Below are 23737 nucleotides of genomic sequence, written 5' to 3'. Positions count from 1 at the left end.
TCATTGAGTCCAATCCACCTCATTTTATAGAAAAGGAAACTGAGGCCCAGAGAGGTTAAATGATTTCTAGAAGGTCACATGGGTAGGAAGTAGAAGAGCCAGAATTTGAACCCAGATCCTCTAATTATAAGTCCTGTACTCTATCCACTGGATCAGGTTTCTCCTCCTAGAATACAATCCTGTTTTGGTTTGGTTTAGTTTGCCAAATTATCATATGATTCTTATATGCCTTGCAAACAGACACTTAATATTTCCTGACCAAAGGGAGAAAATGCCAAAGCTTTTCCAGACCAACGGCTCCCCACCCTATACTTCCCTAGGTCAAACAAATGAATGGAGTATACATCCTCTACCCTTGCCCTGGTCAGACCACCTCCCCAGCACCACATCTTAAGAAAGGACACTGATAACCCAGGGTGTGTTCACACTGTATAAGAACCAGTTGAAGGAACAGAGGGTGTTTTGCTTGGAAAAAAAGAGAGAGAAAACTTAAGGAGAATGATAGTTGTCTTCAACTATTTTTGTTTTATTTAGGGTTTTTTTGGGAGGCAATCAGGGTTAAGTGACTTGCCCAGGGTCTAACCTAACCCTTGGTTAGGTTGGTAAGGTTTTCCTAACAATGAGAGCCTTCCTAAGTGGAACAGATGCTTCCAGAAGCCGCAGTCAGCCTTGACTCCCCTCTCGGTCACTCCACATATCTGATGCCATCTCAAACTTCACCACATCCCTCACATACATCCCCTCCTCCCCATTCACACAGCCACCATTGTGGTCCGCACTGCCTTATCCCTGACCTTCTGCATTGACCTTCTTCCTGGTCTTCTTGGCTCCAATCTCTCTCCCTCAAGTCCAGACTCCATTCAGCTGCCACAGTGACCTTCCCAAAGCACAACAGTGACCATGTCATCTCTCTACTCAAGAAACTCCCTATTGCCTCCAGGTTCAAGTGGAAAACATGTCTTCTTGGCACTTAAAACCCTTTATAACCTTGTCTTTTCCTGTCTTTCTAGTTTTCTTACACTTGAGTCCCCTCTATATGCTTTATGATTCAGCAACACCTGTCTACTTGCCATAAATCACGGGACGCTCCATCTCCCAACTGTTTCTTTCTGCTCAGGTATCCCCAGTGCCTGGAATACTCACCCTCTTCACCTCTGTATAGCATTTCCCCAGAAATTCTTCAAGAATCAGCTTAAATTCTTCAAGCCTTTCCCAGTCCCTCCTCCCCTCCCCACCCCACTCCCCTTAGCTCCTTTCCACTGAGATTGCCTTCCTCATTAGAAGGTGAGCTCTTTTAGGGCAGAGACCTGTGTTGTTTTTTTGTTTGTTTTTTGTTTTTGCCTTTCTTTATAAGCTCAGCATTTACCACAGTTCCTGTCACACAGTAGGTACTTACTAAATGGTTGCTGACACTGCTGACAAGCTAGTGGGCTCCCCCTCACTGGTAGCCTTCAAAAGAGATAAGCTAGATGACCATTTGTCAAATACGGTATAGAGAGTGGTTCTTGCTCAGATACAGATTAGACTAGCTGCCTTCTGAGGTCTTCTCTAACACTGAAGGCCTGTGATTCTATGAATCTTTTCCAATCTCTTCCTCACCCCAAGAACCAGGAGAAATTCTTATTCTGGATGAGTAGGCAAGCAATTATATGTACAGTAGCATTAATGAGTGAAATGAAAATTGGTGGGTGAGTCACTTTTCAGTCATGTCCAACTCTTTGTGACCCCACGTGGGGTTTTCTTGGCAAATATACTGGAGTGGTTTTCCATTTCTTTCTCCAGTTCGTTTTACAGATGAGAAAACTGAGACAAACAGGGTCAAGTGACTTGCCCAGGGTCACACAGCTATTAGGTGTCTGAGAGTATATTGGAAGAGGAGTCTGCCTGCCTCCAGGTCCTGTGCTCCATATACTGCACCACCTATCTGTCCTTATATTTTAACAGTGTTAGCATTCCCAGAGTGCTTTTATTTAGATCGACTTCTTTGATGTTTACAACAGTCCTGTGAGGGATCAAGGATAGGTATTATGATCTGCCTTTGACAAATGTGGAAATAGATCAGAATAGGTGACTTGGCCACAGTCACACAGCCAATTTGTAGCAGAGGTGAGATTAGGACCCAGATTTTATGACCCTTATTCAAGTGCCTTTATCATACTGCCAGGCCATACAGACACCAGATCCTTCGGGAAAGGAATGAAAGGCCCAAAGCCAGCTGGGTGGGCCCATTCCACAGTGTACCTAGTGGAAAGAGTCAGGCAGCATTCGAGGTGAGACATGAAGGACATAAGGAGATACTTACATGGAGTGTATGTTTTGGTCTGTAGCTCTGCATGGAAGAGATCCCGGTAGATGGCCCCATCATCCTCCTCTCTTCCTAGCCATCGCCCACAAGGATACGTCAGGCACTTTCCTAGAGATGGCATATCTACCTCTACCCAGTCCACAAACCAGCCTGGGGACTTGCCTAGGGAAAAATACACATCTGGCCTAATAAGTAGACAGAGAAGTATTTGAAGTTGTTTTTTTTTTCTGCATACCTGGCGAGATTTCAGGACCATAGAAAAGGTCCTGCTGCCCAGGCACACAAATCTTCCTCTAGCTACTAGATAATGCCTGAAATTCCACCATTAGTGTCTTATCCCTTTGGCCTTGATTCTACTTAAAAATACACACACTCTTGAGAGGGATTGCATTATAAGCTGTTCTGTCATACACTTCCTGGTGTGAATGAAGGATGTGAGAGCTAGTCCTGATAGGAGAAAGGGAGACAGAGTATGAGGCTAATGGTGAAATCCAAGGAAAGGAAAGGATAGAGCTACAACGTAAGGGAGGGACCTTTCAGAATGGGAAGGCTAAAGGCACACCAAAAACAACCCCCACAGACTTTGTGATTCCTCCCAGGGCCAGTTCTGAAAACAGGGAAATTACTATAAGATGGGTAGCTGGAGTCCTGGATGAGGAGATGGAGGAGAGGAGGAATAGGATTCTTTTGCTAACACAATTAATTGCTATCATGAAAGAAGGAAAATGGTAACAGGAAAGCAGGTGTAATTTGGTCCATTTCTGTGTATGTGCAAAGCTGTCTTTCTTTCCTCAGCAGGGCCTGTGTTGAGTCGGCGCTGAGAACGCAGAGGAAGAGATGAAAAAGAAAATGGGGAAATGAGGGTGGAAGTGGGGAAGGTTGGAGGGACAGGGACAAATAAGACAGGGAGGAGGACATAACCTTATTCTGTAAATTCAGGAACACTAGGACTTGTGTGCCCCCAAGGGGACATGAGTAAACCAAAGGAAAGGCCACTATAAATAGTGGACTTAAAAAGACTTTACCAAGAGATGGTAAAATTCTATCCAACCATACTATATCCCAGGCTAGGTGCTAGGTGCTGGGGATATGAAAACAAAAATGAAACTGCCTACCCTCAAGGATCTTACATTCTACTTGGACAGGGGGAAGATGACATATAGAGAGTTAAGTAAATATAAAGCATATGCAAGTTAATTTTGGGGTGGGAGAATAATAATTGAGAGGAACAGGAAAGCTTAGGTTGAGGTAGTATCTGGGCTAAGCCTTGAATGGAGCTAAGGAACCCAACAGGCAGGGGTGGGGAGGAGACCCTTCTAGGCATCGGGGGACAAGTCAAAGGCATAGAGTCAGGGACTGAATGTCGTGGGCAATAGGTCAAGTTGTCTTGAACATAAAGTGAGTGAAGCAGAATAATATGAAATTGCTTTAGAAAACCAGGTTGGAATGAAATTATGAAGGACTTTAAATTCCAGAAGAGTTGGTATTTTCTAGGAATAATAGGGAGCCACTAAAGCCTCTTAAGAAGGGAGTGATGTGGTCATACCTGTGCTTCAGGAATATCAATTTGGCAGCTGTATGGAAGATGGGTTGGAGAGGGAAGAAAATGGAAGCAGAGAGAATAATTAGGAGGCTATTACATGTGGTAAGGGCCGGCCCTACCTTGAATAATGGCCATGTGGGAGGATTAAAGGTTCCAAATATTAATGGATTCAAACTGAGTTTAGATGATAGATCTCTCATTGTTTATTGGGAACAGGGAGGGATGTTTAGGGCAGGTCACCAGACAACATGTCTCTTGGTACTGCTTTCTGGAAATAAGCCTGAACCACAGATAGCAGGGGCTGACCTAGGGTGATATTTCTGGGGATTTTATGTTCTTAGAAAGAAACGAGGGACAAAAAAAACCCCAAGACTCACCTGTATTGTCATGACCAATCCTGATTTTCTGAAGCTCTCCAAGGTAAAATGCATCCACAGTGAAGATTTCAATGCTCCCTCTCTCAAACTTGTCCTTGTTGCTGGACTTGGAAGACTTCAAGAGAATCGTCCCTGCCAATGCAGTAGCCCCCACATGACTAACCACATGCAAGATCCTCTAAAGCTACTTCATCACTCCAGCCTGAGAACAGCCCAGCCTTCCCGTTCTCTCCTCACAGCCATGGGGAGTTTGGAAAAGAAAGAGGGTGAGGCAGGTACCCTTTAACACTCCCCTGGCAGAAAGAGGTATGCCTGTAGGACAGGGGGAGTTCTTGCAGGACTCTTCCAGGGGTACAGGAGGAGAGAAAGGGCACACCAGGAGTCGTGCCCTCTAGACACCCCACCTTGGCTTTTGGTTCAGGTATAAAGTCCTATGAGTCTGATGGTGATCTTGATGTCACTCTGGAATTTGGAAAGGGTTTATGAGTTGCTGCCCTGTCCTTCTTTGTAATACAAATACACACTCCTTCCAAGTCCTCCTGGTCTTCTCCTTCATCTCCCTTGAATCATATCTCTGGCCTATTTCCTATAGGAATTCTTTTGGGATTAATACACCCTATTCTCCAATCTGCCAACCCAGGCTCCAGCTCACTCACTTCCCTTGTTTCATTTTCCTTATTAAATGTAGACACCTTGTAAGAAACTGGGTTTCTACTGAATACTCAGAAGGTTAGCAGGCTGGTTAACTAACTATACCACTGGGCAACTGACTGACTGATTAAAGAGGCAAGTTGCTAGCTGGCTGGCTAAAAACCTGAGAAGAGAATCTGAAGGAAGGCTCCAAGTTGTCTTCAGGTTCCTTGGCACTGCCCAGTGATGCTGGCACCTTCTGTCTAGCACACTGCCTGCTGCTCTTGGGAGTTATTGGTCATATCTGTTTAACATTTGCAAAATCACAGTCTCCCCTACCTCTCAATAGTCTTCAATGTCAGGAGAGGAATAACAGAAGCTGATGGAAAGTACAGCAAGCAGCAACCCTCATGTTTGGGGTCCAGGACCCCTGTCATTCAGATTTTGAAATGCAAACCCAGTGATGGCCACAGGGAAATCAAAGGAAGCAATGTGAAATTTGAGAAGGGGCCCGAGTAGAAAGACCTATTAACAGATCTAGAGACATTTATCCTGAGGGAATGAAGGCTGAGGGAAAAGAGCTTTCATTTAATAATTTTCAAGTCCATCAAGAGTTACCATATAAGAAGGACTGAGAATAGGGGGCTAAAAAAGGCTTAAGAAACTAGAATGGAGGAAGATGGATTTAGGTCAGATATGGTATAGAATTTCTGTGATAGCCCCCAAAAAACTCATGCCTATGGACCTTTCTGGGACCCATCAGACTCACTTGCTCTGATCTATCTTTTTTCTGGACATTGGGAATGTCTGTCCTTCCTGCTTGACAACCTCCTCCCAAGGTTCTGCCCACTCTGTCATTTTCTATAAATTTACCACAGAAATCATGCCCCCAAATTGCTTTTCCTTTTTGATTCATCAGGACCTCCTCCAGTCAATACCTAGTTCTCTCTGACTCAGACTTCAAAGATGGGAAATCAATCAGAAAGGTCTGAGTGAGAACCATAAAACCCTCCACTACTTGGCTGCCTCCATGAGCTAGGGAGGCAAATGAGACCTAGGCTTCCCTGTGTTGACCAGAAGGAGTGATCACCAACAAGCCTGGTGTAGCAGAGGGTGCCAGGTATGGGGATGGCCCAACTGAAGCCATCACTAATCCCTCATTCCACCTCCTGATGTGTCCAGAGCCCCCTTCCCACCCTTGAGGCTCTAGAAACCTCACCAATTGTTGTCTTCACCTTGTGGCCCCAACCTGTCATCCCCTGGGTTCCTACCTCCATTTAGGCAGTGAACTGCCTCTTGTATGAGTTAAAATAGGCCATTAAAAAAACCCTATTGTTTTATGCATTACTGGCCTATGTGGAATTTGGAATGGGTTTATGAGCTTTTCTTTTCTAAGTTCCAAAAGTGTAGATGTAGACTAGGACTACATACTAGTTATTGACATTGGAAAACACAAGACTGTTTAAACAAGGGAATGTCATAGAGTCTTTACCAAAAAGGAGGCACCCTTCTTTGAGGAGATGGTTTGAATGCAGTCTTGCCTGAAGGCAGAGGGATGGGCTAGCGGACCCTCAATATGGTCCCTTATAGCTTATGGAGGTAGCTATAGATAGGTCTTACAACTCAATCCAGATGCTAAGGATATATTATTTAAATGAACCAAGTCTCACTGCCACGCCCGGGTTTTTACCTGTATCATCATCTGTGCCAAAAAGGGTAATGAAGACGTTGGCATCTGTGCCTGCTCGCTTCTTGTCTCCAGTCTTCACGGTCACTGAATACATGGTTGATTTATCTGCCGGGTGAGGGGTGTGGAGGTGTGAGCAGTGTGAGCTGTTCTCAGCCTTAGGCATGGTGGGAGAAAAGGAGAGGTCTAGATTGTGGCCCATGGGTCACTGACACAGTCAGGTAACCTCAGGTCCACAGGCCAGGGAAATTTCCATGATTCCATGGCCACTAGGAAGAGCTTCCAGGGTGGTGCTCCCAGAAACTGATGATATTCTGCATGACCTCATAGGGGGTCATGGGGAAGGTTAAGGGATAAGTTAAGGAGATGGGCTGTGTTTATAGTTCAGCTACCAGCTGCCACCAGAGAAATCAGGTCCGTTCCATGGGTCACTGGGCAAACGTCCCAGTGGTCTCTATGGATAGTCCCACTTTGTCTGCCAACCTGTAGAATTTCTCTCCCTCCTTTCTGATAAACTGTGACCTTTCCTAGAAGCAAAATTCAGTTTTATCTCACTTCTTCCAGAAAGCTTTCCTTGTTGCACCCCTCCCCCAGATTAGCCACTCCAATCCTTCCTGAAAACCCTAAGCATTCTATCTCCGAACCCCTATAATTAGCTCTGTTTTTTTTTAGTTGGGGAATGGGAAAGTAGAGTTGCACTGATATAAGGAACTCCTGGTATGGAAACTCCCTCCACTAATGCAGGCCAACACTTCTGTAACTTAAAAATCTTAGGGAATTGCCTTAGGGCACTAAAAGGTTAAATGCCTTGTATATGGTCATATAAGCAGTAACATGTTATAGGCAGGAACTTGAACCCAGATCTTCCTGATTCCAAGACCTATCCTCTACTTGCATCATCATACTGCCTCTCGACTAGCTATGGACACTTTCATTTATTCCTTTTGTCCTGTTTCTATGTATTTGTTACATGTGCTGGTCTTTTCTTTCTCCATTAGCTTGAAAACTTCTTGAAGGCAGGAACCAGGTCCCTCCATTCTTTCTGGGATCACACAGTGAACACCCAATAAATACTTCTGTGAGACTGGTGGTGTCACATCTGGAGATGACTAGGGCACTGTCCCCTATCTGGAGTTAGGATATCCTTAAGCCCTGGGCCATTCCCATGATGCCAGGCCACTGGGTACAGAGAAGCCAAGCTTCCTTAATCTTCAGGTAAACTCTGAGAATTACTGCCAACCATAAACTCAATTCCTCTTCTGTTTCATCAAAGAACAAGTTGGGGAGATAAGATAATGGTTCACCCTCCATGTCCATTGCAATGCCAGATCTGGCTTTTTCTACCTTTACAACCTCTCTAGAGTACAAGCTCAGTTCAGGTTCTCATCATGTCTCATCTGGAGTACTATAACCACTTCTTAACTAGTCTCCCTCTTCTAAGTCTCACACATTGCTATCAAGGTAATTTTCATTAAGCACCAATCTCAACCATCTGACATCCTACTCAGCTAACTCCAGTGACTTCCTATTGCCTCTAGAATAAAATATAAAGTCCTATGATTGGCTTTTGAAGCCCTTCACAACTTTGCCCAAATCTATCTTTCCAGCCTTACTGGACCTTACATACCTTCCCACACTCCACCATCCAACCAAATTGACACTCACTCACTCACTCTCTCTCTCTCTCTCTCTCTCTCTCTCTCTCTCTCTCTCTCTCTCTCTCTCTCTCTCTCTCTCCCCTCCTCATTCACAATACTCCTGTCCTCATATCTTTGCACTAACTGTTCCCGAGTTTTAGAATGCACTCCTTCCTTATTTCCACCTCACAGAGTCCCTCTCTTCTTTTTTAAGATGCTATTCAGACACCATCTTCTGTGTGAAGTCTTTCCTGATCAGTGACCCCTCCTACCCATTAATTCTAGTACCCTCCCTCCCAAACTACCTTGTATTTAATTACTTGTGTGTGTGTGCGTGTGTATATATATATATATATATATATATATATATATATATATATGTATGTATATATTTATGCTACATATTATTTATGTTCTTGTACTCTTCCCCCATTAGAATGTAAACTTGCGAGTTCAAATTATTTCATTCTTTATACTTGTCCCTCCCTTGCTTTGCCAGTGCCGATGCAGAGTAGGCATTAACAAGTATTTGCTGACTAATTGATAGAAGAGTGCCTTGCACATAGTAAGCACTTAATAAATGTACATTGAATGTAATGGAATTGAAATAATTAGAGACCAAAGCAGGATAGTATATGATTAAATGCCAAATATATAGCCTAAGTAATAAATTCTGTGGGCAGTCAGAAGGGAGAAAATCCAACACAGGCTAGAGTTTTAGCGAAGGTTTCAGGTGGCAACTTAAGCCAGATTTTAAAGGACAGGCAACATTGGGCAATCCAGGTAGGAGGCGTGGATATGGAGGCAGGAATGAGCATGGCACATGCAGCCCAGCGAGGATACCAGGCAGGCCCAATAGGAACAGAGGGTTTATGTAGAGTGAAGAATGAGGGGTAAGATTGAATCATGGTGGTGAGAAGCAGAATGTGGAGGGGACACAGCCTGAAGACTTTAGGAGTCTCAACTGTTGATAGGAAGGAATGAATCAGTACTAGGTCAAGGGGAACCTTTCATATCCAGGGCCAGGTTGGCAAGCCCAGTGTCTTCAGTTCCTTCTCCTCCTCCTTCCTCGCCCTCTTCCTCTTCATTCTCTTCGTCCTTCAGGATATATGACTCATCCACTGGGATCAGCTCCCTGGAGAGCTGCCCATCGTCCTCATCGACTGCCAGCCAGCGCTGGCATGGGAAGTAGTACCTAAAAGGAGATGAATGAGGTATGGTCGACTGGCACCTCAAAACCTGTGACAGTCTCGGGAAGACAGGGAGGGGTGCCATTGTCAATGTCAACTGATAGAAGCAGGGCCTGAAATACCTCATCTCCTCCTACCTGGCATGGTGTGATCCCCAGCAAGGTCAACAAAGACAGTTGCATTTTCTCTAGAGGTTTCCAGAACTACTTGGAAGGAGAAGAAGGTTTTAGGACTCTACTCTCTTTCCCACAAGGATCTTAGAATAGGTTACTAGTAGGTTGGCAAGAACATTGGACTTAGTGTCTTAAAACCTAGGTTTACATTCTGGCCCCTCTTGTCTAGTTGGGCAACCATAGCCCCAGAAGGATCAGGCATGTTAAGTGATCCAAAATCAGTATAATTTTACTTTAAAATAAAATTTTTCATCCTACCATATCTATTTTCTTTGCCCCATGGATAAGAAAAATGCTCTGTACCAAGCAACAGAGCTTGGTCGTTAGTGGTATTCTTGAGTTCTAGTCCTTTGAATAATGTTAGACAAGTCACTTTTTGGCAACTAGGTAATGTAGATGGAGCTCTCAGCCTGGAGTCAGGAAGCCCTGAGTTTAAATCCAGCCTTACACACTCATTGTGTGAGCCTAGACAAAGCCACTTCATCTCTGCCTTGCCTCAATTTCTTCATCAGTAAAATAATATTATTATTGTAAAATAAAAATAGTAATAGCACTTATCTTCCTGGGTTATGGTGGGGATAAAATGAGATAATATTTGTAAAATGTATTTCAAATCTTAGAGTACCATATCAATGCTAATTGTTATTGTTACTATTATTATTATATTTCTCTGAGCCTTTTCCCCCTGTATATCAAATGGAAGTTATAACACTTATGCTATTTCTATAGCTGTAGTCAGGAACAAATTATATACAGGGTATGAATGGGCTTTGTATGCTGTAAAATGCTACATAAATGTGATTTATTACTAGTTACCAGATTACAGTGCTTGGGTCTTAGGAGATGAAGTAGAAAAAAGCTAAGCCATTGGAGGGAGAGAAGATACATTCTCCAGAGAGGTGCCTCAGTGTTGGGGCTAGATAATTTAATGGTTAACTGAAGATTAGGTGGAGGGCGGGGTGAATCTTGCCTGTGGAATCCTTAAATCATAGACTGAACATCAGAACTAGAAAAGATCTCACATCTAGAAGGGACAGATCATCTAGGTACATGCCTTCATTTTCTAGTGGGGAAAACTCAAGCCCATAGAAGAGGAAGTGATCAGCCCAAGGTCACAAAGCGGTAAGGAGAACATTCCAATTCCAAATTCAGTACTCTTTTCACCACACCATGTTGGGACTTAGGTTTACAATTAATTCTGCATTTAAATTGTGCTAAGTCAAAAAATTAGCCTAACTTACTGGAGTGTCTACTTTGCTTCTAGAATGAGTACCCCATTCCAATTAAAGTCAGGATCTGTTTCATGAGGTCATGAAATTGTTTGAAGGGTTCTGAAAAGATTCTATCACCCCCAAATATTTGTGGCCATGACTATCATGAGGCTTGAAATCCCTTAGAGAAATAATCCCAATGCCTTTGGATCTTCTAGAGGGTCCAACTTAAAACATGACCACAGCGGGAAGGATCATGGAATGTCCACGATCAGATGCCTACACTATAGCTGGAAGGGACTTCAAAGGTTATGGAGTCCAAACCTTTCATTTCACAGATGAGGCAACTAAGATCCAGAGAGGTAAGGCCCAGAACTAGAGGACACAGTGGTGGAGCTGAGATTCAACCTGAAGTGCTCTAACTATAAACCCTATATTTTCTCCACTGCACCATGCTGCCCTGCCTCCTTTTACAGGTGAGTAAAGAAAGACCTAGAGAGGGGAAATGACTGATCAATGTCACAAAAGAAATTCATGGCTGAAAAAAATAATAATCTTATTATAATGATTAGGCAGCTAGGCGCCATATATAAATCCTGAAGGATTGGAAGGATGGTGTTGACCTCTACAGTAATAGAGAAGGCAGGAATGGGGGAGGATTTGGGGAAAATAAAGTGAGTTCTGTTTTGGATATATTGAGTTTAAGATCTACTAGACATCTAGTTCGAAACATCTGAGAAGCAGTTTGGAGTTGCAAGATTGGAGGTCAGCAGAAAGGTTGAGGCAGAAAAGGCAGATCTGAGAATCATTAGCATAGAGGTGGTAATTAAATCCATGGGAGCTGATGAGCCAAGTGAAATAGTATAGGAGGAGAAGAGGGCCCAGGACAGAACCCTTAGGGACACCTGCAGTTAGAGGGAGTGATCTGGAGGAAGATCCAGCAAAAGAGATAGAGTAAGAATAGTCAGATAAGTAGGAGGAGAACCAGGAGACAGAGGTGTCCTGAAAACCTAGAGAGAAGAGAGTCTCCAAGTCAAGAGAGTGATCAACTGTGTCAAAGGCTGCAGAGAGGCCAAGGAGGATAAGGATTGAGCAAAGGCCATTGGATTTGGCAACTAGGCAATCATTAGCAACTTTGGAGAGAGCAGTTTCAGTAGAACAATAATTCAGGAGCCAGATTGCAAGGTATTATTAAGAGGAGAGAATGAGAAGAGAGAAAGTGGAGGCATCTGTTGTACCATTTTTTAAGATTTTAGCTGCAAAGGGCAGATGTGGGACAATAGTTAGTGGGGATGGAAGGATAAAGTGAGGTTTTTTTTTTCAGGATAGGGGAGGCATGGGTATGTTTGTAGGCAGAAATAAGAGAGGGAGAAATTGCAGATAAGTGAGAGAGGGGATGACAGAGGGGGCAATCTATTGGAGGAGATAGGATGAATAGCATCACTTGAACAAGTAGAGGTGTTAACCTTGGTAATGAGTGAGGCACAGGGGTGAAGGAGGAGAAAGTGGCCAGCTTTAATACCTAAGAATCTTCTGTGACATTGTACCTCCCCAATTCTGACACACCTTTCTTCACATAAACCATCCTTTGACTGTACTTGAAGCCAAATGACTAAGGTTCAAAGTCTAAGGATTGCTTTGCTGCAGAATTCATACTAAGTTAGAACAAGGGGGTCCTTCACCTGTGCCCTTGGAATCACAGAATGCAGGTTGTTGTCTATACTCAAGAGCATCACTGTTGACAAAGTGGTGGAGTAGGGAGGTATTTGGGGGTGATCACCTAAGACAATGGAACATATACACAGGACAAAATTTGCCTCGTCCTTGGCCATTCAGCTGTGAGTTAGCCAGCCCCACTACTCACGTGGTTTCATTATTTTGGTCAGTGATATCCACTCGATCAAGGAACCAGCCAGAGGCATTGCCAGAATTATCATGACGAATCCTAATCTTCTTCAGGGGTCCCAGGTCAATGGCATGGATGACGAAGGTGTCTGTCTGTGGAGGGCGAGGACACGGCATTCAGAAGGCAGCAAGTCCTATAATTCTAACCTTTTTCTAGAGGAAGCTCAAGACTACTATTGGGTTTTTTTTTGGAACACTAAACAATCACAAACAATCAACGCAGAACATCCAGTTAGCCAATCAGCTGTATGGCATAGCTACTCAGCAGCTTAGGCGTGCCATGAAATTCGATGCCTTCTCACTCCTATTTGCCAATGAAAGAGGATGCATGAGGGAGGAAGACTAAGAAGGGTATACACATGGGTTATACATCCATGTCTGTCTGTGTTTGACATGGCATAGTAGATAAAAAGCTGGGCATGGAATTAAGAGGAATTCAGCTACAATCCTGTGTCAGCCACTAGCTAAGTGACCGTAAGCAAGCCGATTAACCTGTCTCGGTTTTTGCACCTGTAAAGTGGGAATAACAACACCTCTCACCCAGATATGTTGCAAGGATCAGATAAGGTAATACATAAAGCCTTTATCAAACTCTGAAAAGATTTATAAATAGGAATGATTTTTAAAAATTATTTTGCATATGATCATCCTCAGAGAGGCAGCTGGGTTATAGCAGATAGAGACTGAGCCTGAGAGTAAAGACAACCTGGTTTCTAGTCTTGTCTCTGACACACACTGATTTGTTTGAGACTGAGAACGTTTCAGCTCTCAGTGACCCAGACAATGCTCTAATAGAGCATAGAGGAGTTGCTGACTTGCACAGAGGGAGTTTCTTCACTGGGAATGCAATATACCAATAGAGAACCACAGATTTGGTCCAAAAGAAAGCATCATAATCAACAACAAACAGGTAGTTACCATGTACAATGCAGGTACTACTCCAGGAAATGAGAAGACAAAAGGACAAAAACCTTAAGCTCCCTACCCTGCAGGAGCATACAGTCAATGGCAAACAATGAAATCAATCAGCAAACATTTGTCAAGCATTTACTACAAGCCAGAAATCATGTTAGGTATTGGACATTAAAAATAAAGCAAAAGCAAAAAAAAAAAAAACAAAACCAGTCCCTGCACTCAAGGAGCTTACATTCTAAGGGAGGTGATAACACTTACTTGTATGGGTACACAGGGCAGCTAAATGGCACAGTGGTTAGAGTGCTAGACTTCAAGTCTAGCACTTATCTTCCTGAGTTCAAATCGATACTTACTCAGATGCTTACTAGCTGTGTGACCCTAGGCAAGTCATTTAACCCTGTTGGCCTCAGTTCCTTCATCTGTAAAATGAGCTAAAGAAGGCAATGGGAAACCATTCCAGTATCTTTGCCAAGAAAACTTCAAATGGGGTCACAAAGAGTCAGAAACGACTGAAATGACTGAACAACAAAAATGATGGATAAAGTCATTATGAACGATGAATTGATGAATACCAAAGTATTTGTTTCCAGGGGTTAGGTTCCTGTAAGCCTATGGTCACAACATTTAATTTAACACTTTCCAGAGAGGCCTCACATATAGATTAGCGAATTTCCTCTTCCTTTTTCTGGATGTACCACATCATCGATTCATTAACATTGAACTCCCAGCGAACAGCACTACAACTCATGCCCGACTGAAGCTTATCTAACACACATATTTTCTCCATAAGGCACATCACCGCCTTCTTGTGCTTGGGAATGCTAGATATCATTTCATCACTACGCTGGGGGGCCATTTAAACGGTGAAATCACCAACAAAAAGCACGAAAATTCGAAAAATGTGGCACTAAATATGCCGTGTAAAGGACACTTGTTTACAGTGTGGGAGTAGAAACACACAGGCAGAACATTGCTTTGTTTCACCTCAGCTGGGAATGTGAACATTGATTGACTCAGACACTGCACGTGTCTGGGAATGATTCTCAAAGTGTCCTGAGTATTGATTGGGGGGAAGGGGTTTACAAAAAATCTGAGTGAGTAAGCAAATTCCCAAATACAGAACCCAGGAATGAGCATCAGCTGTATATATAAAACAAATACAAGATGATTAGGGGGATTAACATTGACAGCAGAAGGGACTGAGAGAGACCTGATGTAGAAGGGAGCACTTGAACTGAATCTTGAGGGGAACCAAGGATTCTGAAGAACAGCAACAAGGCCAGCAGCCAGACTGTGAAGGGTTTTAAATGCCAAGTACAGGCACTTATACTTGATCCAAGAGGCAAGAGATCTAGACCTAGAAGGGCATTAGAAGCCATTGAGTTCAACCTCCTTATTTTACAAATGAAGAAACTAAGACATGGCTGGTGAGGTGGAGCCACAATGCATAGAGTGCTGGGCGGGGAGTAAGGGAGACTCATCTTCATGAGCTCAAATCCGGCCTCAGACTTCTACTAGCTGTGTGACCCTGGGCAAGTCACTTAACCCTATTGGCCTCAGTTTCCTCATCTGTAAAATGTGTTGGAAAAGAAAATGGCAAACCACTCCAGTATCTTTGCTAAGAAACCCCCAGTGGGGTCATGAAGAGTCGGACATGACTAAAAATGACTGAAAAGCAACAAAGGCACAGAGGGATTAAGTCACTTGCTCAGGGTTATATAGCTAGTATGTCTGCTGTAGAATTAAGCCCTAGTCCTCTTGACTCCAAGTCCAATACTCTATTTACTGTCCCACACTCCCTCTCAACATGTTGCGAGGATTAGATAATGTAACATGTAAAGTCTTTATCAAACCCTAAAAAGGTTTATAAATGGGATTGATTTTTTAAAAAAATTATTTTGCATATGACCATCCTCAGAGAAACAGCTGGATTGTAGTAGATAGAGACTGAGCCTCAGAGTAAAGAAAACCAGAGTTCTAGCCTTGTCGCTGACACACACTGGCTTGTGTGAGCCTGAGAACGTTACAACTCTCAGTGACCCAGATAATGCTCTAAGACTATAGGTCAAAGAGAAGTTGTTGGCACAGAAAGACACTCCTTACTGGGAATTCAGTATACTAGTAGGGAACCACAGCTTTGTGGTGATAATCAACATTTGATAATCATAATGATTCAATCTTCACAACAGTGCTACAGGTTACATAGAATGAGTATTAATCCCAAGTTTTCAAGCTGGCTGCTTCATGCCTCCAAAAGGAATGCAAAGACAGGTTTAGGGCTTAGACAGAAGAGTCTGTACTCTTCTGCCATTTTCATATCATTATTCCTGATTCCAACACATTCCAGTAGTGTTTTGTGTATAATAAGTGTTAATTAATGTTTTTTTCATTCATTCATTCATTCATTCATTCATTCATTCGCTTACTAGCTGAGTAACCCTGGACAAGTCACTTAATCCTACCGTGCCTCAGTTTCCTCATTTGTAAAATGAGACGGTTGGATTCAATGGCCTCTAAGGTCTATGCTTGGTAAACTTTACATCTCTGTTTAAATTTGTTGCATGGAATGTATGTAGAGCACCGTAGAAATAAATTGTTATTGTTGTTGTCATTACCTGTCCTCGTTCAAACTTATTTGATTTGTCTGATTTTCTTAAAGCTCGCTCCCCAGTATCACCATACGCCTCACCATAGATGTTCAGGTAGACATTGGCATCAGTGCCACCTTTGGGCATCTTCCCTGTGATCACCTGGACCTCATAGGTATTGGCTGTGGGCACAAAAGATCAGATTTAGGAAACCAAGGCCTGAGCCCAACCCTGAGAAACTAAGCCCATGCCAAGGAAAACAGATGGCTGTCAGCATGCTGGGTTTTCAAAGGTCAGGGGTAAGGCCTCTAAGACCAGGGCCAAAACTGGCTTCCCTAGGCTGTCTCCCAGACCCAGAATTATCCTTCTCCCACTCCCCCAATTCCTACCCTTTCCAAGAAGTTCAAGGGTACTAGGAGAGACTTGGCCAGTGAAGTTTGTCTTTGGAATGTCTTACGTCTTATTTCTAAATAATATCCTAGTCTCTCAGTGTTCTTACCTCTCTTGACTACCTCCTACAACCCCTTCCTCAACCCCACCTCCCACACCCAGGCACTCAATAGACTCATGTTACCCTGAGTCCTTCCTGGGGAACAAAAAATCTGATCTCATAAACTCATTCACCCTCGTATGCTAGGGTAGTTTATTACCCTTTCCAAGGGTGTCAAGAGGACTGCAGAGAGTGAAAAATGCTTAATCTCAAAGACTAAATTACTAATGGTGGAATTTCAGGCACTGGGCCACCCGGGTGAGAGAGATATTTGTGACACCTGTGGGTGACTGCTGATTCTATCTACATGTAGGGGCAGTCATGGGATGAACCAAGTGAGTCTTGCCCTTTTGAAGCCTGGGTCCACAACCCAGTATCACAAATATGTGCCTGATCAATTCCAGGGAGGTTGTTCGACCCTGTCTCAGGCTTACACTCAGGACCTGATCTTCCAGATGGGGCCAGTTCCATGACAAGCTCTTTATCCTCCTCATCGGTGGCCAGCCATCGATTGGCTTGGAACTTGTAGACATCAACTACTTCCTGCATGCCCTCTGATTCCTCCTCTTCCTCCTCAATCTCAGTCTCCCCTTCTGATTCCTCTGAAGATTCCTCCTCTGACGAGGACTCCTCTTCCTCAGACTCCACGTCGCTACTCTTCTTTTTCCTCTTCCTCTGCTCCTTGGCCTTAAGCCTCTCCTTCCTCAACAGCTGTCTCAATTTGTCCTTCTCCTTCTTTTTCTGGGCTTCCTCCTCTGGGGTGATTTCCACATCCTGCAGCACCAGCCGTCTCAGCTCCACTGTGTCCACGAACCAGCCAGACCCGAAACCCTCGCCCGTGTGGCCCACTCGGATCTTGAAGATCTCACCCACATCTGCTGCCTCCAGCTGTTGCCAAAGCACAGGTCAGTGCCTTGGGAAATGCCTGCCACCCTCCTTCCCCTTCCCCCAACAAGAATAGGCCCTAGGGTCCCCAATCCAGCTCAAACTCAGGCATACGATCATAAGGAACGAGGTCTAGAAGGAACCTCTAAATCTCGAAATCAGTCATTGCCAAGCACATCGTGTATGAGGCTTCAAGGCTGCCTTTTGAGGTCTACCATAAATTTGTCCTTACCTCATTTATCTTTTCTCCCACTACAGAAATCCTCTACTCTAAGCAAGTTGGTCTCCTATTGTCCTGTACTTATGCCAAACTCTTTTTCTTCTCTCCTCACTTCTGTCATGTTCAAGGTCTGCTTCTTCCTTCTCCTCCAGAAATCCTCCCCATCCTTCAAGGGTCAGCTCAATCCCCATCTCCTCTTTGAAGCCTTCCCTGATGATATGGTGGAGCAGAAAGATTGCTCTAAGAAGCATGGCACCACAGAAATAACACTGGCTAGGGTTTCAGAGGACCTACCTAGACTTAGCTAGCTAGCTGGCATTTTATACTACAATATTTTGAGGTTTTTAAAAGTGCTTTACATATGTTAATTCATTTGACCTGGGTTCAAATCCCCACTCCAATGGTTACTGCCTATGTGACCTTGAGCAAGTCACTTGACTTTCTCAGATCTCAGTTTCCTCATCATTAAAATCAGAGGGCTGGACCAGGTAGTCTTTGAGATCCTTTCCAGCTATAGTTCGATGATCCTTTGATGTTATGACATAGTTTCACATCCTGGCTCTACCATTTGCTATCTACGTGGCCAGAGGCAAGTCATCTCACCACTTCACTGTCCCTACCTGAGAGGTCAGGAGGCTGGACCAGAATGATCTCCAAGATCCCTTCAAAGCCTGTGCCCTCTCATCTCGTAACTCCAGCCTCTGTTCTCCCTCTTCTAACTTTTGAGAGGCTAGAGTCTGAATTGGAATGTTTGCTACTTGATTCCATGGTATCTTCTGTAGTTCATAATTATTTCACATTTATTGGATTTATCTCCCCAAATACTCTGTGAGCAAGGCAAAGTCAATTCTTTTCTCTTGAAGCCTCCAATGGCTGCTCTAGGGCCAAAGTCGTAGGAGGTCATCAATGCATTGTCTTGGCACTTTCTCATAGGCTCTGTCATCTAGCTCTAATGTCATATTTGTGACACATTGTCGCTCAAAAGCATCCTATTTAATATGTGGTTGGCCACATTAGTCACTATATTCAAATAAGGCCTGATTAATAATGAGGAAGAATTATTTCCTGGCCTTCACATACCATATCCTCTTAATCTAGCAATAGTAATAATAATAATGATAATAATTTCATGGCTTTCATATACCACACTCCTCTTAACAATAATAACATCATAACAATAATAATAATTGAATTTATATGCTTCTTTTAACTTTTCAAAGCATTTTTAAAACTTCTCTCAATGGATTCTGGAGGCAAGTAGTAAGTAATCATTTGTGCCCATTTCACAGAAGAGGAAACTGAAACTAAGAGGTCACACAATGTCAGAGCTGGAATTAGAAGCCAGAAACTACCATCCTAAGGTTCTTTCTAGCATACTCTATATACATACATACACACATGTGTATGTATGCTGTATAGTTTAGATGTTACATATTTTTCTATGTGACATGAATATGCATATATGTATATATCTTTCTATATGACATATGTATGTATATATGTACCAATACAGAAACAGAGACTCTCCCCATATGAAAATTATGACCTAAGAGACAGGGTTGAAGCCCTTGGGGAAAACGAATTTACTCTTTTGAGCCAATAAGGGACTTCTTAGCAAATTAGTTCTGTAGCACCCTTGATCGTGCACTTTTTCAAGGCCGTGTTAGTGTCAGGATTCATAACCCTCATCCTAGACCCCACATCTATCTCCCCATACTACCCACTCCAGCCACAGCAAGAATAAGCATACAGTGTATGGAGTCATCTCTACATATAACTAAACAACATAGTACAATGAGTCTCCATACATGTACATTATCACATAATCAATAATAATGATGATAATAGCTAGTATTTACGTAGTGCCTATTATGTTCCAGGAACTATGTTAAGTACTACATAAATATTATCTTACACTATACGTGTGCACGTAGGAAAGTGCAGGCATGTACACATGGCATGTATGTGTGTGTGTGTATATATATATATATATATATATGTATATATATATATATAATATATATGTGTGTGTGTGTGTGTGTGTATATACATACATATATATATATATGTGTGTGTGTGTGTGTGTGTGTGTGTGTGTGTGTGTATACATACATATAGATGCATATATATGTATATATATATATACATATATATATATACCAGCCCTTCTTCTTCCCATATTCTCCAAAGTCTGTCTGTCTGTCTGTCTGTCTGTCTTCCTCTCTCTCTCTCTCTCTCTCTCTCTCTCTCTCTCTCTCTCTCTCTCTCTCTCTCTCTCTCACACACACACACACACACACATACACACACACACGCCATTCCCCTGCATAAATCTATACAAAAATTAGTAAAGGGGAGTGAGAAGACTACCATGACATATGACCCTAAGCCTTGGCTGGGAAATGGGTCCCTGGTAGACCTATGAGAGAAACCCCCCCCCCCCAGTGCTCTAAAGGACTCATGTCCCCACTGATACCTTAGGCAGTGACCTTACAAAATGAACCAAGGTGTCTGGACTGAGGTGGGCTAGACAACCCCCAGCAAGTCCATCCCAGGCTCTCTGAGGACTCAACTGGTCCTGGCATCAGATCTATCGCCCGTGCACCCTGCTTCCCCTCTACAATGCATACCTGAAAGGTGTCCTTGTTTCCCCGCTGAAAGACTTTTGAACGGCTTTTGAGAAAGAGCACTTCAGTCTTGCCTGCCTCCCCGTAGATCTGCATGTAGACCCGGGCGCTGGTGCTTGCATTGCCCGTATCTCCGGTCACAATATCCACCTCATAATGGATCACTAAGCCAGAGCCGAAGGAGGGAGACAAAAGTTTAGGGAGAAGGAAACCCTGCTCTAGAGAGGGAACTTTCACCCTCTAGGGTGACCAGGACTCCAGAGGACAAGCAGTCAATCCACAGACAGCTATTCACTGAGCAGCTGCTATGTGTCCAGCCTTGTGCTAGCCTCTGTGGGGGACACAGAGAAGAATAAGACCAGGTGGGTCATGGAGTTTACAGCCTAGTTTGGGAGGAAAGAACAGATTCACATATGAGAAGATAACCAAGTCCCCAGACTGTGATAGAGTGTACTAATAAATGTTTCTCGATTGACAGAAAGTGCTCTAGGATTTGAGAAGGCATGATCAGTGAGGCAGAGAAGGAGGAACAGTAGAGATGTCATCTGAGCTGGACCTTAAGCCCGAATGAGATTTGTTTTGTTTTGTTTTGTTTTCCACAATGGATAGATTTACCACTTCTACTGAATCACTATTAAGTTGCTTTCTGTTGATACTAAGTCTTACAAATGCAATAAAAAACTCACTTTAATCAAATAACATTTTAGAGGTACTACAGTTTTATAAAATGAAGACAATTGCAACAGATCATAGTTTTGAATCTGCCTGTTAATCAACAACTGTTGGTGTCATAGTAGGTTTCCACTGGGAAGGCCTTGGCTAAGCAGGAGGGGGGATGACACTCTAGGTGAACAGAATTGTCAGAGAAAAACTATGAAAATTCCATAGTACAGGCCTCAGTTTGCCTGGAACAGACAATTGAGAAAAAGAATAATTGAAGACAAGGCTAAATATTTAGGGTGATTGTGGAAATGAAGCATTGAGGAAAGGATTTATATTTCGCTGTTTCAATTAAATCGATCTGGCCATGAAATACTCAATATATCGAAAGGGAAAGAGGATGGAGGCAAGGAGACCATTTAGGAGGCTGTTGCAAGAATCCGGGTATGAGGCAATAAGGGATTGAACTAGGCTGGTTATTCCCTGGGTTTGGTTGTGGATTGTGAAGGTGAATACTATCCTGCCTTCTTTTGTATTTCTTATAATATCTAAAACAGTTTTGAGGGAACCATAAGTGATCAATAAATATTTATAGATTGACTGACTAATTGATGGTGCCTCTTCACATCATGTCAGCCATCATCTGCCTTTTATGTAAACTATTTCACCTATGCAGGCCTTGACTTCCCTGTCTGCGGAATGAGGACACTATCCTATGTTCCGTCTCTCACAGATGGTCTATGTGAGAGCCAAATAGACTTCCTTACAGATATGACCTCTACATAGGACCTTTTCTTAAGGATGTGGACCAATACAATGATCTTCTTCCTTTCCTATTGAGCAAAAAAACCAGACCTCCTATTTGCTTACATTTCTCAATCTCCTCCACCTCGCTGGGGTACAACTCCACTTCTGTGCGCCCATCAGCTGCATTCTTGTCCAGCCAGCGATTGACAGGGAATGTGTACTTCTTGCCTTGGCGGGGTACACGAATCTGAATGCTGCCCAAAAACCAGCCTGCTCTCATACCTGTGCTGTCATGGCCGATGATAAGCCGGTTGATCTGGAAGAAAACTCAGGGCTAAGTGTAGGGACAAGAGCTGGTGAGGCCCACTTTATAGAACCACTGAATGTTTAAGCTGGAAGGCACCCTAGTTTGGGTTTTTATTTTTCTTCTATTATAAACTTACAATCTTCAACAAAACCAAATACATTCAGTCGACAAAGAAGAATAAAAAAGGAGGGGAGCATCTGAAATTATAAATTGTCACATACAATTTGGTGGGTTTTCTTGAAGTATTATTAAATTTAACAAAGGAGCATCAAAATTGCCCTATTTTTCTGGATTTCTGATTCCTTCAGTGTATGTTAAAATGCATTATTGATATCCTTTAATTTCTTTTCTTTCGCATCTCTAAAACTACCCACTAACTCACCTTTCCCTAAATAGAAGCCCTCCCTTATAACAAATAGTCGAGGGGAAAAAAAGTCAACATATTGGCCATATATGAAACCGTATGTCTCATTCAGCATCTCTATCACCTCTCTGCTAAGGAGCAGAAGGCAAGCTCTGGAAGACATTTTGGACAGTACAGAGACCTTCTCATTTTACCAAAAAGGAAACTGAGGTTCGTTGCCTTTTTTTGTTTGTTTTTTTTTTTAGGCAATCGGGGTTAAGTGACTTGCCTAGGGTCACACAGCTAGTAAGTGTTAAGTGTTTGGTCTGAGTCTGAATTTGAACTTAGGTCCTCCTGACTTCAGGGCCAGTGCTCTATCCACTGCACCTCCTAGCTGCCCCTACTGCACCGTGTAGCTGCCCCATTAGTTGCCTTTAAGGTACTTGCCATGCAGCTAGTTAGCAGCAGAATTAGGCTGGAGCTTCAGTTTCATGATTCTGAGGTCAGAACATTCTCTACAGCCCCTCTACTCCCTCTCAGGGAGTTCTCAGGGACCACCCACTCAGCAGTGACATTCCTACATCCAGCCACAAAATTACATTTGGCATCTGAGGAGACAGGAGAGGGAGCCTCTCAGATACTGCTCTGAGTTACACCTTTTGGCACCGGCCTCAGAAATGCGGTTAGCCTCGCTGAGGTCATGAGACACCCAAAAGGGGGGAGCAGGAAGGGATTTGGCAGGTCCCAGACTACCCCTAATGAATGAGTCTCTGGGCTCCCTAACCCTCCACCTAGTAGCCTTCACTCCTGGGAGGGCTTGGACCCAATGAGTCAGGTCATTGCCATTCTTGCCCAGGGGCACAGTTGGAAGCTACTGTTTGTGTGGTGTGCGTTCAGAGGCTCGAGACAGTAATTTGGGTCCATGGACTGCCCTAGCCATTTACTACCACAAACCTTGCACTTGGAACAAAGCCTGTCATTCTACAGTGAGAGAGAAAGTGCAAAGTATGACTCTGTCATGGAGACATTCTAGAAAGACAAATTTAATTGGAGGGGAAAAGAGCGAGAAGGGTGTTGGGCGTTTGAAGTAGTAGCACAGTAGTAAGAAGTTGCACAGTACTGGGGAAAGAGAAGTAGCTTTGGAAGCAGGGGCCTGGAGATCAAGTCCTGACTCTGATGCTTATTATTTATATGAACTTAAGCAAGTCATTTAACATCTCTCAGCCTCAAAGTCTCATCGGTGAAATGAAGATGTTAGATGACCTCCAAGGTCCTTTTTCACTCTCCATCTATGATT

The 23737-nt window shown here is 43.2% G+C and overlaps 1 protein-coding gene across 1 annotated transcript in view; it reads right to left on the bottom strand.

Annotated features, from left to right (window-relative positions):
- Positions 1-23737, bottom strand: part of LOXHD1 (lipoxygenase homology PLAT domains 1) — a 280858-nt gene that overhangs the window by 118003 nt on the left and 139118 nt on the right. The window contains 9 exon segments of the mRNA XM_078151940.1: positions 2303-2467; positions 4226-4357; positions 6546-6650; positions 9187-9374; positions 12618-12751; positions 16189-16343; positions 17086-17539; positions 20387-20547; positions 21914-22106. Of these exon segments, the coding sequence (XP_078008066.1) occupies positions 2303-2467; positions 4226-4357; positions 6546-6650; positions 9187-9374; positions 12618-12751; positions 16189-16343; positions 17086-17539; positions 20387-20547; positions 21914-22106 (1687 nt within the window).

Source organism: Phascolarctos cinereus, unplaced genomic scaffold, assembly GCF_003287225.1.
Source record: "Phascolarctos cinereus isolate Bilbo 61053 unplaced genomic scaffold, phaCin_HiC Scaffold_4;HRSCAF=312, whole genome shotgun sequence".
NCBI lineage: Eukaryota > Metazoa > Chordata > Mammalia > Diprotodontia > Phascolarctidae > Phascolarctos > Phascolarctos cinereus.
Note: the sequence above shows the minus strand (reverse complement) of the source record. Positions and strands in the feature narration are given on the sequence as shown.